Source organism: Procambarus clarkii, chromosome 21, assembly GCF_040958095.1.
Source record: "Procambarus clarkii isolate CNS0578487 chromosome 21, FALCON_Pclarkii_2.0, whole genome shotgun sequence".
NCBI classification, from domain to species: domain Eukaryota; kingdom Metazoa; phylum Arthropoda; class Malacostraca; order Decapoda; family Cambaridae; genus Procambarus; species Procambarus clarkii.
In genome coordinates this window covers 852,043-868,628 of record NC_091170.1, presented here as the reverse complement: position 1 = coordinate 868,628, position 16,586 = coordinate 852,043, and the positions used below count along the sequence as shown (strand labels likewise).

Genomic DNA, 16,586 nt, shown 5'->3' with positions numbered 1-16,586 from the left:
TCTAGCAATACCCCCCCCCCCTCCCAATGAAGGTGTTTGAGGCTCTGACTTTAGTTAATTAACTATACAGTCCATCATTTATTTAAGTGATTATTCTTTCTAATATTTATCCATAGACACTGGTTCTTCCTTGTGTTTCGAATGATCACTTTTTATTAGTTTCCCTCTTTTCTCAAAAGTGGGTGGTCCTTCGTTATTAATTAAATACTTAAATAATTAAATAATTGATTCAAGCCCCAGATATCCCACATTATGGTCCTTATCGAACCGGATACATACTAATTAGTAATAACTAATCACCGTGTGAAGTAGTCTAGACTAACCACCTTAATTAATTGTGTCTACCGGCAGCGTAACACATAGGTTAGCCTAATTCACACAAATTCATTTGCTGCTTATACCTTATGTATAAGGTAGCACTCATGGGACACAGTCAATTACCCGCAACACTTAGACCTATACCTCATACTGAGGTAAGAATCTTCAAAATCACCTATCAAGACTACTTGTCAAATGTGACAACTGTTTAGAAACCAACTCAGTTGACTTCTTCGAGCTAAACATTTCCACAAAGGTGGCTATCCAAAGATATGTCCAGGTGAAGGATACAATCGAGTCTTATAGGAACATACTCCTTAGCAGTAATACTGACCCAGATGAATTGCGTCTGATAGAATCTGATCTTGCCAACTATAAAATTACAATTCAAAACAAGTTAGATCAATATAACAAAGTACTTGCGACACAAAATGTGCCTGAGTGGATAGAACATTTTTGTAGTAGACCTACACCCGAGCAAGCACCCAGCTCAGATGAAATACATGAGCTACCTCAAAATGAGGAGAATCCTTTAATCAATACTGATCACTATACAGGATCAACAACTGAAGCTCAACCTTCATTTTCTACCATCTCATCTAGTACAACTTCACGTAATAATTTATTTACAGAGTCTGATCAATTTTCAGACAGCTCTTCTCAATGTTCCCTGGATTATATAAATTCAATGCATGAGGCTACTGAATTAACTAGCTCCTCACAGGATCCCAGAGAAACAAGTGAAGCTGCAGATGAAATGCTTAGTGAAGCTGCAATAATCAGTGAATCTGAACCAGAAAATGATAAAGCTAAAGCTACAGCAGCAGCCGAAGCTGTAATTAAAGATGAGGCTAAGCAAGAAGCCTTAAGCAATACAAGTAATGGTCACAATTACTCACACCAGGATTCTAGAGTAAGTGCTAACAATGAGAAGACTGTTATAAACCTTGTACACCAATTACTAGATTTATCTCCACCAGAACAATCAGTTGACTCTTTACAAGCCTTTAGTTTTCAACTTGAGTCACTGTTAAATTCCTTCAGTGAAGAGGTGGATCACCCAACTGCTGAATGGATGACTAAAATTATCATCCAAAGAAAATTGTCTGGTGACACACTCAATAAGTTATATGTATACCAGAATGGTAATGTCCTGTCAATGCAGGATATATTTAGAGGTTTGCACAATATAAGCAATCAATCAGCAAACCAGGCACTTAATGCCTCTTCTGAATGCATCGAAACTGTACCCACATCAGTTTCCTTACCTGAAACTCCTAAAGTGACATTGTCACCAAGCAATAAGGGTACTAATAATCAATGTAATAACAATAAGTCAATCACTGATTCATCAGTAAGGCCCAAGAGCCCCACAGGTGCTCCTAAGAAACCTAATAGTCCAAAGAGCACTCCCAAGAGCCCCACAGGTGCTCCTAAGAGACCTAATAGTCCAAAGAGCACTCCCAAGAGCCCAGTAATGGCTCCCCAGAGTACACCAAGTACTCACAAGAGAATAAATAACAAGCAAATACAAGCAGCAAAACCATCACAACCTGCAGGTACTGTTTTACCTAAACCGGTAACCCCTAAACGATCTGTAGGATGGGGAATATGCTTGTTTTGCAATCAAAAACATTCTCTGTACAAATGTACTAATTACCCCAATAGAGACACAAGAGTCAGATGACTCAAACAGTTACACAAATGTACTAGGTGTCTCAAATCACATTATGTTAATAGCTGTGACACCCCACTGAACACCTGCAATAGGTGTAGAAGGGGCAAGCTTCATGCTGCACTGTGCAAATTAGTTAGGACAAATTATGTCAATCCTAGAATAGGAGGTAGAGAATCTACACCAGTACAGTGCTGCAAGGTGCGAGATGTGTACAGCGCAATTTCACAAGCATCTCAAGTGGATGCTGCTTTGCCCACTGCCCAACTTCAAGTAAGGAACAAAGGAGCCAAGATTACCACTCGTGGACTATTTGATCAAGGTTCCCAGAGAACTTTCATTACTCAGAAAGCGGCAGAGGCACTCAATTTACAACCAATCAGACAGGTAAAATTAAACCTTTCAGGGTTCATGATAAATCGAGGAACCCATGTATACTCAGTAGTTCAACCGCTTGTACGACTAGGTAGTCATGCCAAGGCTATCCAAGCCATTGTTGTAGATCAAATACCTTTTGACCTAAATATTAAGGGTCTGGGGTACACAGCCCACTTCCTGCAGGAACGTGAAATTAATTTGGCTGATACCAAGTTAACGTCTGACCGCCTTAACAATGTAAATGTACTAATAGGAGCAGACTACTATTACCAGTTCATAACTGGACATGTTAAACGATTGGGCATGAATATGCTCCGATCTGCAGGTGGCTACTAACTTACTGGTAAAGTTCTGAATGTGAACAAGCCTAAGCCTGCCAACAATAATAAATTAGTCAGCAGTAAATCAATTCTCCAGCAGCCAGCTAAAATGAGAAACACAGCTGAGTAATAAACCCAGATTGAATGTAGTACAATTAGTATTCGCCGAGATGTTTCATAGCTCTCAGTGGGAAACCAGTGGTCCGTACCTAAAAAAGTACAGGTCACAGTGACCAAGCCATTGAATCCATTGCAGACCTAGAATTATTCTCGACAAGTAATAATTGACCACACTCAGTCTCCCTAGGTAATTAATAATATTAGGCTAGAGAATCTAGCACTCCCTAGGTAATTAATAATATTAGGCTAGAGAATCTAGCACTCCCTAGGTAATTAATAATATTAGGCTAGAGAATCTAGCAATCAATGCATCTGGCATTTCCTGAATTTAGCAATACTATGAAGTCATCAAGCAACTTCTATAATTATAAATTCACTGGGACCAACGTCCAAATTACTTGCGCTTAAGGTTTGCCAAGAAAACCTTATTAATACAATGTTTTCTGCACTAAGAGTTAGTGAAAATACTTGCATCAATTTTTGTTTGAGCTGTTTTTCTTTCGTTTCTGCTTAATCATTGTAGGAGCGAAGCATGAACTAACTTGCAAACTTACCAATGCGTAAATGAGTCTACATTGAACTAATAACCCGTGAAACGCTTAGGTTGGGAAAATGTTATAAATTATCTTTGAATAGGATTAATCGTAGCAGTAATTTAATTTCCAGCAACCTTAGGTTTCCCTTTGTTTAATGCATTATCATTAAACATCAGCATTGTTAATTAACATGCTTAATGAGCTCAATATAGCTCACCTGTGAATTAACGTAATAATTGAGTGCTTTATTGTTCCCCATGCGAGAACGAGCTCAATATTGCTCGCCATGATAATTGAACGATACAATGCTCCACCTCGTTAATTCGAGTTCAATATAACTCACCCTGTTAACATGCTTAATGAGCTCAATAAAGCTCCCCATGTTAACGAGCTCAATATAGCTCACCCTAATAACTCTGTTAACGAGTTCAATATAACTCACCCTGTTAACATGTTTAATGAGCTCAATATAGCTCCCCATGTTAACGAGCTATATATAGCTCACCCTATTAACTCTGTTAACGAGTTCAATATAACTCACCCTGTTAACATGCTTAATGAGCTCAATATAGCTCCTCATGTTAACGAGCTCAATATAGCTCACCCTGTTAACGAGCTCAATATAGCTCACCCTGTTAACAAAGTTAACGAGCTCAATATAGCTCAACCTGTTCACGAGCTCAATACAGCTCCCAATGTTAATTTGAGTACATTATTGCTCATAATTTAGCTAGAGTAACTCCACTAAGAATTAGTGAGTTATCACAATTAGCTTAATCCTCTACTTAGGTAGGTTAGAAATTTAAACCATTTATTTAGGTAGGTTTAGGGACTTTAGTAAGTGTCAACTGAGTAGTCGCCTAGTCTGTACTCATGATTAATTACAGTTGACTATACTTATAGAGACTGATTTAATAAATTCAATTCTCATTTAAAAGTTGAGGGTGTATTAATGAGTTTACAATGTCAAGCCTATGAGCTGCAATTCAATTAGCTCATAAATCAGAATGACTAGGCTACTAATCTCACTGTCGACTCAGGATCTTCCTTGATTTTAATGAATAAACCTTTCCAGTTCTCTAATATTACATTATTTTAGCTAGTTAGCAAATTAGTTATACCATCAGTCAGAATGACTACTGCACGGCAGTACATATTAAATCAAATTTCCTCATTTGATTTTCGGGTGTGTGGGAACCGACCTGTGAGATTTATATTTATTTAATTTATATGAATTTATATTTACGTTAATTTATATACTTCGATAGCAATTTGTATAATGATAAGTGGACTGTATTTCTGCAATAATCTCTTAATCTCACAAATCGATCCTCTACACATTAGGGGGGGTTTATATTTATATATATGCAGCCAATCAAACTACAGTAATAGACTACATACATTGAAGAGGTTCCTTATCTTATAGTACAGCAGGCTAGTCCACCAGGTATAACTAGGGTGTAGACACCAAATTATCCTCTTTGATTTAGCTTCCATCACCCAGTAACTGATGCACAAAGCATATGCTTCCTCGTTTTGACCTGTCAAAAGGGCGCTAGCTGTAAAGCCAGATTCTATATATGACAAGTATTTCAGAGAAAACTGTACATGGAACATTAAAGACCTGGCTTAATTACCTTTAGTTTGAGGCTCCCACGTGCTCTAACCGGGTCACCCTATATAATGACATTAATGGCCATAAATGAAAATAAACGGGTTTCGGAAAGAACACTTAACTTGATTTGTTGACAGCGTGTTGAAAATGGTACACCCTTGGTTTCCATAACACTACGTCCAAGTAAAATTAACAGGAGCCGCATTTGCTCCGTGAGCCTCTGGTCTAGTATAAACAATGGCTGCGTCTAACACTCCATACTATTGACGCCTGGCCGACATTGTCCAGATATGATAGGAGCCGAATTTGCTCCACGCGTCTCGGATGTGACACAACAATGGCTACCCCCCTCCCTCACTCTGACGCCTGGCTTACATTGTCCACATGTCAGAAAGTGATAGAAGGGTCACATTTACTCTACTTTAATATTGATAATTAAGTTAATTTATATAAGATGTTTTATGATGGTAAAGTCCAAAGACTAATGTATTTAAGAACAATTCCCAGCAGAATAGCTGGTGAATTATAATAGTATGTGGTGATGATATCCCGTTTTCTATAGACGGTAATTCCACTACAAGTTACGTTTTCTATGGGTAACTTGTTTATACAACACAGCTATTATCTGTATGATTATTAAATGCTGTCGGATTTTCCGACATAATTCCCCAGGGGCTGCTCACGGGTCGAAGTCCTCTTTAGAACAGACGAACACCGATACTCCTCCTTCGAATTATTACATTAATTTGATGTTAGTAGTTAGTAATCACACATTTGTGCGTCTGTTCGTACAGGACGGATGTCCCGTACTAGAGTTGTAGGAGTTAGAAGTCTAATGCGATTTCATTTCCCTGTCAACTCTTGAAAGGCTAATATTCAAGCCTAATTACATATTATTTAACCCAGAAGACTGAATGTGATCAAGTACTACAGTCAAGTATGATTCAGGGACTGCAATGAGATCAGTGACATTAGATATAACTTGAAGTTTCTTCAGGTAACTGGTCACTGATATATAAACACTGAGGCCCATGGAATACATCTTGATTAAATAATAAATGTATCAAATCAGTCATCAGATTTATTGGGGTTTAATTTAGTTAATTGATTCAGAAGATTGAATAGCTCGTCATTAAAGTAAAGTATGGTTCTGAGACTGCAGTGGGTTCAGTGACATTGGTCGCAGTGACTTGTAGCTGTTTTAGGCTACTGTTCACTGATTTACCACTGAGGCCTCATGAACTCATCTTCAGCTTTAAATGATGATACTAACATCAACTTCTGTTGGTATAGTCAGCTGTAATCTCCTTAGTATAATGCTACTGGAGAAATATAATCAGCTGACAAATTTAGATTTCTACTGGTATTGTTTATCTGCAGGCATAGGTCTCCTCAGGCTTGATACTGGGCCTGAGAGTAATTTACCTCCTGCAGAGTTTAACATGGTTATGCCCTGACATTTAGTAGGGCTACCGATGAATCGATGGTAGTAGTCTGTCCCCACAAGGACAGCCATTTGGCATTTGATTTGCTCAAATTTACCTGCAGCTGCTTGATAATAGCTTTCCAGGTCAGCATAATCAACTTGAGATTGTTGTGACAAATCTTCACATTTCTTGATCTGTCTTGTTAAGTGGCCTTTAAGACCTGCAAGGGTTCTTTTCATTCTCCCTGCATTATTCATACTGGCTCGTTGGTGAAGCCTTGTGGGGCTTGTACTTGGGCTGCTCATAATATTGAACAAGCTCTAATGGTAGCCTAGGGTAAAATCTGCACTCACTAGGCAATAATCCTACCTCTACTAGAGGTTAGCACTTAAAATTAATACACATTATATATATACAATCATACACACTAATGATTTGAGTGATAAACCAGTGTCACTGGAAGTACCTTTAGGTTAGCTCTTCTATATCACCCTAGGATGGTAGAGACACTAATTAATCACTCAAAGGTGTAATGATCATAAGTAAATTATTATATATACAACTCAACTCGAGTTGATAAAAATTACACCCAAAATAGGGTCTGGACCATTCATTAATGGTGTTAGGTTGATCAATATAGTACAACTGACTATGGTAATAATGGGACTAGGATGAGCAATAATAGTTCAACTAGTCATATCCTACCCTGTTGTGGGTTGGCAATTAGTAAATATTATACTGTGATCACTAGTGCAATATATATTAAATAATTCTCTATTTTGGAGAAATAATATACACAATTATTGATAATAGCCTCGTAATTAGCCTCTATGAAACTTCTAATATTATCAAGAAGTATTAAATATTATTAGTGACCTCGCAAAATAAACTCCACAAAATTCGTAGATAATCTCTTGCGAAATTTAACACCACGAAATCCGTGAACAATATCGCGAAGACACAGTCACTAATTTGGCTGGCTTCTATATTAGCGCTGTCATTTCACAGAATAACACGCCACCAAATCTGTGGGTGTACATGAAACCGCTGATGAGGCTGAACTGAACTGAGCGGGGCTCGTGAGCTCCACGAGGCAACGCCGACGTCATTGACTGCTGGCTTTGTTTAAATCACACTGCACTAGTATATTTAATGAATCCACTGGATAACTGGTTCATCCGGTACTAAGATGACCAAATGTGGGTTCAAAAGATCAAATAATCCGTCATCCGGTTCGAAGGACCAAATAATGTGGGAACCGACCTGTAAGATTTATATTTATTTAATTTATATGAATTTATATTTACGTTAATTTATATACTTCGATAGCAATTTGTATAATGATAAGTGGACTGTATTTCTGCAATAATCTCTTAATCTCACAAATCGATCCTCTACACATTAGGGGGGGTTTATATTTATATATATGCAGCCAATCAAACTACAGTAATAGACTACATACATTGAAGAGGTTCCTTATCTTATAGTACAGCAGGCTAGTCCACCAGGTATAACTAGGGTGTAGACACCAAATTATCCTCTTTGAGGTAGCTTCCATCACCCAGTAACTGATGCACAAAGCATATGCTTCCTCGTCTTGACCTGTCAAAAGGGCGCTAGCTGTAAAGCCAGATTCTATATATGACAAGTATTTCATAGAAAACTGTACATGGAACATTAAAGACGTGGCTTAATTTCCTTTAGTTTGAGGCTCCCACGTGCTCTAACCGGGTCACCCTATATAATGACATTAATGGCCATAAATGAAAATAAACGGGTTTCGGAAAGAACAATTAACTTGATTTGTTGACAGCGTGTTGAAAATGGTACACCCTTGGTTTCCATAACACTACGTCCAAGTAAAATTAACAGGAGCCGCATTTGCTCCCGTGAGCCTCTGGTCTAGTATAAACAATGGCTGCGTCTAACACTCCATACTATTGACGCCTGGCCGACATTGTCCAGATATGATAGGAGCCGAATTTTCTCCACGCGTCTCGGATGTGACACAACAATGGCTACCCCCCTCCCTCACTCTGACGCCTGGCTTACATTGTCCACATGTCAGAAAGTGATAGAAGGGTCACATTTACTCTACTTTAATATTGATAATTAAGTTAATTTATATAAGATGTTTTATGATGGTAAAGTCCAAAGACTAATGTATTTAAGAACAATTCCCAGCAGAATAGCTGGTGAATTATAATAGTATGTGGTGATGATATCCCGTTTTCTATAGACGGTAATTCCACTACAAGTTACGTTTTCTATGGGTAACTTGTTTATACAACACAGCTATTATCTGTATGATTATTAAATGCTGTCGGATTTTCCGACAGGGTGATCATGATGCTGCGTGATGTTATTGTCTAGTAACTCAATAGATACAAGTCACAGCGACCCTAGACAGTGACCTTATTGCAGTATCATAGTCTCCTTGATCTTGAATGACCCAATAATTCTTTAGTGTATAATATTGTAGAATACAACTTATACAATAATGTTATCAGTTCTTAGGTACTTTTTCTGATTTTGCCTACAATTCAGCTACTACGTGATACACCATTACATGTCACTGCGACCTTAGTTGTTGAGTTTACTGTAAGCTTTAGGGGGTTCCTGATTACCGATAACTTAATCATTTAATATTTCAATGTTTAATCCTTAATTTGTTAGTATAGGCTATCAACTATAACATTATTTCATCTGGAATATCTAAGAGTTTGCAAAACTTTAAGACTTAGTAACATAAACGTTACATGTCATAGCGAGACCAGTCACAGAGTTTATTGTAGGCTTTATTAGTCATTAACTTTAGATGATTCACAATAACATGTTCTATTCAACATGATTTTCTTTACAAGACTCAAATTTCTTGTATGTCCTTGACAATTACGGGACATCCATTATGTGTGTACTAACATACTAACATTAATACAAACTTCGGGATTGGTATGTCAGTACTCAACATTGCACTGCGACCCGAGAAATCTCCCCCCGGAGTTATGTTGGAAATTTCCAACACTAATACAATACTATTGTATGTTATTAAATCAGTATTATTATATACTAACTACAGCAGTCACTAAAACTTACTAACAGTAATGTTCACATAAACTAACCATTATATCTACATATGGATGCTGGAATTCTTACGAAATCAAGCACCAGTATTGTGTCAGATTATACCTAGTTAAACACATTTATTGCCAGTGTGTTAGAGAATTGAATGTGGTTCTCTAAAATCATCAGTATTCCGTGTGATAATTATTTACGGATAACATAACTCCCAAATAATTCTAAATCGAGAGTTTTTAGTTACAATTGTTATCAAGTAATAGTTTTTCTAGCACGCGTGAATGCCATGAAGAAAACTAAAATCTTCTCCTTTTCTCGTTTACCACCATAAGACGGGAAAGCAATAATATTTAAATCCCAGAATCACAACCCAGTCTTTATTAAAGTATTTCAACCACAATTGCGCGAAATAGTATTATTTGTGATAAATAATTTACGTGGTGAATGCGGGAATGCAGGTTGAGGGAGAAGAAGACGCCATTGTGTGTGTGTGGCGGTAGCTCGTGTTGCGGAGTGAGCAGCGAGAGCACGTACTTGGACAGAAAAGTCGTGGCGTCAGAGTCTGAGACATGTGACGTTGGGATTATCAGCAAGAATTACCCTGATACTCAGCTTAGAACGAATAATTATTCTTCCACGATATCCACAGTGCTCGGTCAAATAATAACGCGTCGATAATCAAGCCAAACTCTCAACCATGTGTACAACATTGTGGAAGTTTGAGACTGAAACGTGATACTGGCAGACTTTAGCATGCACTGCACTCACGCTAAGTATATATTTCTTTCTTGATGCATCATTAGAGATTGTATGTTTCGTGGGCAGTCTGTCGTTACATAGCAGGACGACAAAAAATCCAATGTTAGTACCGCATTAATCTTTAATTTCTATTTTCATAAATATTGAGATTTAAGTAGCCTAGTTCAATGCTACGTAATATCCTTTAAATTACAGCTCGTATGTGAGGAGTCGACGAGCCGTTAACTACATTCGTGTTATTCACCTCTAAGGGCTTCTAATTGGAGATCCTGAGATCACGAGGACGAGGCATGAACGATGTCATAGAAATCGTCTTAAAGCTAAGACTTTTTGTACACATTGAATTGCTCCAATTTATTATACATATCCATAATATTATCATATTGAGTACTTGCCATGTGAACTGGAGATGGATGTGTTTACTTAGATGTTTGCTCTTTAATTTTAACAATCATTAATATTTTCTATTTGAATTTACCTATTGATTCTTTAATAATTTGGTCATAATATTCTTTATTCAACAATGAACTGGTGCACAAACCACACTAGTTCCTAGACGTATATGAAGTTCTAGCAATACCCCCCCCCCCCCCCCCCCCGTCCCCAATGTAGGTGTTTGAGGCTCTGACTTTAGTTAACTAACCATACAGTCCATCATTTATTTAAGTGATTATTCTTTCTAATATTTATCCATAGACACTGGTTCTTCCTTGTGTTTCTAATGATCACTTTTTATTAGTTTCCCTCTTTTCTCAAAAGTGGGTGGTCCTTCGTTATTAAATTAAATACTTAAATAATTAAATAATTGAGGCAAGACCCAGATATCCCACATTATGGTCCTTATCGAACCGGATACATACTAATTAGTAATAACTAATCACCGTGTGAAGTAGTCTAGACTAACCACCTTGATTGTGTCTACCGGCAGCGTAACACATAGGTTAGCCTAATTCACACCAATTCATTTGCTGCTTATACCTTATGTATAAGGTAGCACTCGTGGGACACAGTCAATTACCCACAACACTTAGATCTATGCCTCATACTGAGGTAAGAATCTTCAAAATCACCTATCAAGACTACTTGTCAAATGTGACAACTGTTTAGAAACCAACTCAGTTGACTTCTTCGAGCTAAACATTTCCACAAAGGTGGCTATCCAAAGATATGTCCAGGTGAAGGATACAATCGAGTCTTATAGGAACATACTCCTTAGCAGTAATACTGACCCAGATGAATTGCGTCTGATAGAATCTGATCTTGCCAACTATAAAAATACAATTCAAAACAAGTTAGATCAATATAACAAAGTACTTGCGACACAAAATGTTCCTGAGTGGATAGAACATTTTTGTAGTAGACCTACACCCGAGCAAGCACCCAGCTCAGATAAAATACATGAGCTACCTCAAAATGAGGAGAATCCTTTAATCAATACTGATCACTATACAGGATCAACAACTGAAGCTCAGCCTTCATTTTCTACCATCTCATCTAATACAACTTCACGTAATAATTTATTTACAGAGTCTGATCAATTTTCAGACAGCTCTTCTCAATGTTCCCTGGATTCTATAAATTCAATGCATGAGGCTACTGAATTAACAAGCTCCTCACAGGATCCCAGAGAAACAAGTGAAGCTGCAGGTGAAACGCTTAGTGAAGCTGCAATAATCAGTGAATCTGAACCAGAAAATGATAAAGCTAAAGCTGCAGCAGCAGCCGAAGCTGTAATTAAAGCTGAGGCAAAGCAAGAAGCCTTAAGCAATACAAGTAATGGTCACAATTACTCACACCAGCCTTCTAGAGTAAGTGCTAACAATGAGAAAACTGTTATAAACCTTATACACCAATTACTAGATTTATCTCCACCAGAACAATCAGTTGACTCTTTACAAGCTTTTAGTTTTCAACTTGAGTCACTGTTAAATTCCTTCAGTAAAGAGGTGGATCACCCAACTGCTGAATGGATGACTAAAATTATCATCCAAAGAAAATTGTCTGGTGACACACTCAATAAGTTATATGTATACCAGAATGGTAATGTCCTGTCAATGCAGGATATATTTACAGGTTTGCGCAATATAAGCAATCAATCAGCAAACCAGGCACTTAATGCCTCTTCTGAATGCACCGAAACTGTACCCACATCAGTTTCCTTACCTGAAACTCCTAAAGTGACATTGTCACCAAGCAATAAGGGTACTAATAATCAATGTAATAACAATAAGTCAAACACTGATTCATCAGTAAGGCCCAAGAGCCCCACAGGTGCTCCTTAGAAACCTAATAGTCCAAAGAGCACTCCCAAGAGCCCCACAGGTGCTCCTAAGAGACCTAATAGTCCAAAGAGCACTCCCAAGAGCCCAGTAATGGCTCCCCAGAGTACACCAAGTACTCACAAGAGAATAAATAACAAGCAAATACAAGCAGCAAAACCATCACAACCTGCAGGTACTGTTTTACCTAAACCGGTAACCCCTAAACGAGCTGTAGGATGGGGAATATGCTTGTTTTGCAATCAAAAACATTCTCTGTACAAATGTACTAATTACCCCAATAGAGACACAAGAGTCAGATGACTCAAACAGTTACACAAATGTACTAGGTGTCTCAAATCACATAATGTTAATAGCTGTGACACCCCACTGAACACCTGCAATAGGTGTAGAAGGGGCAAGCATCATGCTGCACTGTTCAAATTAGTTAGGACAAATTATGTCAATCCTAGAATAGGAGGTAGAGAATCTACACCAGTACAGTGCTGCAAGGTGCGAGATGTGTACAGCGTAATTTCACAAGCATCTCAAGTGGATGCTGCTTTGCCCACTGCCCAACTTCAAGTAAGGAACAAAGGAGCCAAGATTACCATTCGTGGACTATTTGATCAAGGTTCCCAGAGAACTTTCATTACTCAGAAAGCGGCAGAGGCACTCAATTTACAACCAATCAGACAGGTAAAATTAAACCTGTCAGGGTTCATGATAAATCGAGGAACCCATGAATACTCAGTAGTTCAACCGCTTGTACGACTAGGTAGTCATGCCAAGGCTATCCAAGCCATTGTTGTAGATCAAATACCTTTTGACCTAAATATTAAGGGTCTGGGGTACACAGCCCACTTTCTGCAGGAACGTGAAATTAATTTGGCTGATAACAAGTTAACGTCTGACCGCCTTAACAATGTAAATGTACTAATAGGAGCAGAAGAGGTGGCTGCTTGCTCGTTACAGGGTGCGGTCACGGCGTTGGCGCTCTCTCAGTTGTTGGCTGACGTCTGGTGCGAGCAGGTCGCTTTTGTTGGTGTGTGGTGTGCCGGCTAGCCTGTGGGGGGCTGCTGGCGTTGTGGCGTCGTCGGTGACGCGGATTCGGAGGGTGGATTCCGCAGGATTGGAGTTTTCGGCGGCTGCTGATTGGGCGTTGGTGGAAGTGACGCTTTTGGATGTTTTCCAGGTGGACCTGCTCACTGTTTACGGCCTTGAGAAGATCTCTGACAAGCGTGTGTTGATCAAGTTCTCTGCCCCCTGGTCCGTATCAGCGTTTTGTGAGTGATTTTGCTGGGCGTTCTCATCTGCTCCCGGGCTCTGCTGGTACTGTGGAGGTGTCGGACCGGTGTGTGGCGCCGACGTTTGTCAGCATCCATGGAGTTCCCTTGGACTTTCCCGAGGAGGTCGTTCGCACCTGCTTCTCTCGGTACGGTACTCTATTCACTCACCGTATAACCTGCCTCCGCTCAGGCCGCCTGTCGGGCTTGAGGACCAATGTGCGGACCCTTGGCATGCGCTTGACGCGTGATATTCCTTCTCAGGTCAAGTTCTACGGCTTTAACATGCAGGTTTTCTATGAGGATCAACCACGCACCTGTTTTCGGTGTGGTTTGCGAGGGCATCTTGCGGCCGGTTGCACTTCTTCCGGGATGGGGGAACCAGCTATCTTCCAGGAGGGTGATTTTCCCCCCTTGGGGGTTGGGGGGGGCCAAGCCAGGTGGTGCAGAGACCGTGTTTGTCCCCCGCGGCCCCTCCTCGTTGTTGGTTCCTTCTGCTTCGATTGATCCTACTCCGGCTGTTCAGCAGTTTGGCCCACCTGGCTCGTTGGTGTCTGATGTGGCGCCCCCACTTCCTGTGCACGTCGTCACTGCGGAGGTTCATCGGGCTTCAGATGTTGCTGCCATGGAGACAGGTACGTCTGTGGAAGCTGCTCCATCGTGTGTAGGTGGGAGTGACGATCCTGCAGGCCCTTCGTGTGGGGTTGCTCCTTCGTCTGGTGGCCGTTCATCCGACGTGGTTGCTGCTGCTCCGAAGGTGCTGCGGTCCTCTTGTGGCTCTAGAGGGCCTTCCCCGGTCGCGACGTCGGACCAGCCCCATCGTAAGCGGGAGGCACGGGCGCGTTCCTCTGACAAAGGTCCTCCCATTAAGCGAGGGGGGTCTACGGCTGGAGCTGCTGTGGCGTGCGCCCCTCCTCCTCCTCCCTCTGGTGGCCTGATGCGGTCTGTTGCACCCGGGGCCCCCTCTGGGGGCAGTGACGCCCCAGGAGCAGTTTCGGTTGATCGGTGGGTGGTGTCCTCTGGTGTGGAAGGTCCTGGACGGGATGCGCTGACGTTGAAGTTTACAAAGTCTACAAAGAGTGCGAGCGCCGACGTTCCTGTGGGGCCCTCCTTTGCAGGGTTGCCAGATGGTGCGCCTACTGTTCCTACTGCCTCCCATGTGGGGGGCTCTGCTCCACCTACGGGGGCTGTGGGGTTGGTGGGGTCCTCATTGCCTTCCTGATGGCGCCCTCTCTGACTTGTGCGACGCTGAATGAGCGTGGATTGCGTGACTTGGCTGTGCAAATGGGCTTGGTGGCTGTGCTTCGTGAGCAACGTGTAGATGTAGCCTTTATTCAGGAGCATAATGTGCGTGACTTGAGTGCTTTGTCTGGGTTGACTGATGATTTTCATGTAGTGCTTAATCCGCCGAGGATGTCCTTTGGGGGCACGCTGATGCTGTTCTCCCGGAGGGCGTCCATTTCCGTGCTTCACACGGAGATGGATGAAGATGGCCGGGTGTTGTTCGCTCGTGTGCGGTACCTCGGGCTGGAGATTCCCTTATTGACTGTGTATGCTCCTTCTGGCACGGCGCGTCGCAAGGAGAGGGAGGAGTTTTTCCAAGGTGGGCTGTTACACTTCTTGCATCATGACACAAGGGACATGGTTTTTGGGGGCGATTTTAATTGTGTCACTCTCGCACGGGATTGCAATAGTGCGCATCCGCAGAATGTTTCTCGGGCGTTGGTCTCCACCTTACAGAGTTATGGGTTTCGTGATGCTGCTCTCATGTTTGGGGGCGATTTGGAATTCACCTTTGCTGCGCGAGGGGCGTGTTCCAGGCTGGATCTTTTTTATGTTCATGGGCGGGAGGGCTCGGTTTTTGCGTTTCGTACGGTTCCTGTTGCCTTTTCTGATCATTGTTTGGTTGTGGTGCGTGTTGCTGTTCATAGTCAGGTTCGTGTGGGGAGGGGTTGTTGGAAGTTGAATTGTCAGTTGTTGTGTTGTCCTTGGGTGCGTGAGGCGTTTCGTGGGTGGTGGGTGGGGCTTGTTGCTCGTAAGTGCGAGTTATCGTCTGTGTTGGACTGGTGGGAGTGGTGCAAGGTGAAATGCAAGTCCTTTTTTGTTGTGGTGGCGAGGCGTGAAGCGGCAGGGCGGTTTGGTTTGTTGCGCTTTCTTCAGGCGCGGTTGACTCGGTTGTATGTGTTGCTAAATGGTGGGGCTGATTGTTTTGATGCTATTTCGGTGTGTAAGGAGCGCATTTGTGGTTAGCGGGAGGAGTTGGCAGAAGGGGTTTGGGTGCGGGCTCGTGTTGACGAGCATGTGTCTGGTGAACGGCTTTCTCCTTTTCTTTTGCGGAAGGAGAAAGCCCTTCGGGACTCGGTTCTTTTCACCGGTCTCCAGCGTCCGGATGGTTCTGTTTTGTCTAACATGGATGGGGTCCTGTTGTATGTGCAGCAGGAATTGGGAGCGCTGTATGGGGAGGTAGGGGTGGATGAGGATTTGGCTGCTTTCTTTTTGCGTCACTGCTCACCTGGTTTGTCGGCTGCGGGTTGTTCCGCTTTGGTGAGGGACGTGTCGTCGGCTGAGCTCTGGGATGTGGTGCGGTCTTTCCATTCCGGCAGAGTGCCTGGCTCGGATGGGCTCCCTGTGGAATTTTATGTGACTTTCTGGGATGTGATTGGGGAGGCTTTTTTGGAGGTGGTGCGATTTTGTTTCCTGACCTGTTCCTTACCCGCATCCCATTATGATGGGGTTGTGAGGTTGCTTCCGAAGCCAGGTGATTTGCGTTTTCTGTCGAATTGGAGGCCGATCACCCTGTTAAATGTTGATTATAA

The 16,586-nt window shown here is 41.5% G+C and overlaps 1 protein-coding gene across 1 annotated transcript; it reads right to left on the bottom strand.

Annotated features, from left to right (window-relative positions):
* Positions 1 to 14,370: 14,370 nt before the first annotated feature.
* Positions 14,371 to 15,114, bottom strand: LOC123773214 (collagen alpha-2(I) chain-like). Its single transcript, XM_045766833.1, has one exon. It carries the CDS (start codon positions 15,112 to 15,114, stop codon positions 14,371 to 14,373), a length of 744 nt encoding a protein of 247 aa, XP_045622789.1.
* Positions 15,115 to 16,586: the final 1,472 nt, after the last annotated feature.

What these genes read in the sequence shown, in the direction of transcription:
- LOC123773214 (XM_045766833.1), bottom strand. Translation starts at nt 15,114, where the DNA reads ATGCTCCTGAATAAAGGCTACATCTACACGTTGCTCACGAAGCACAGC.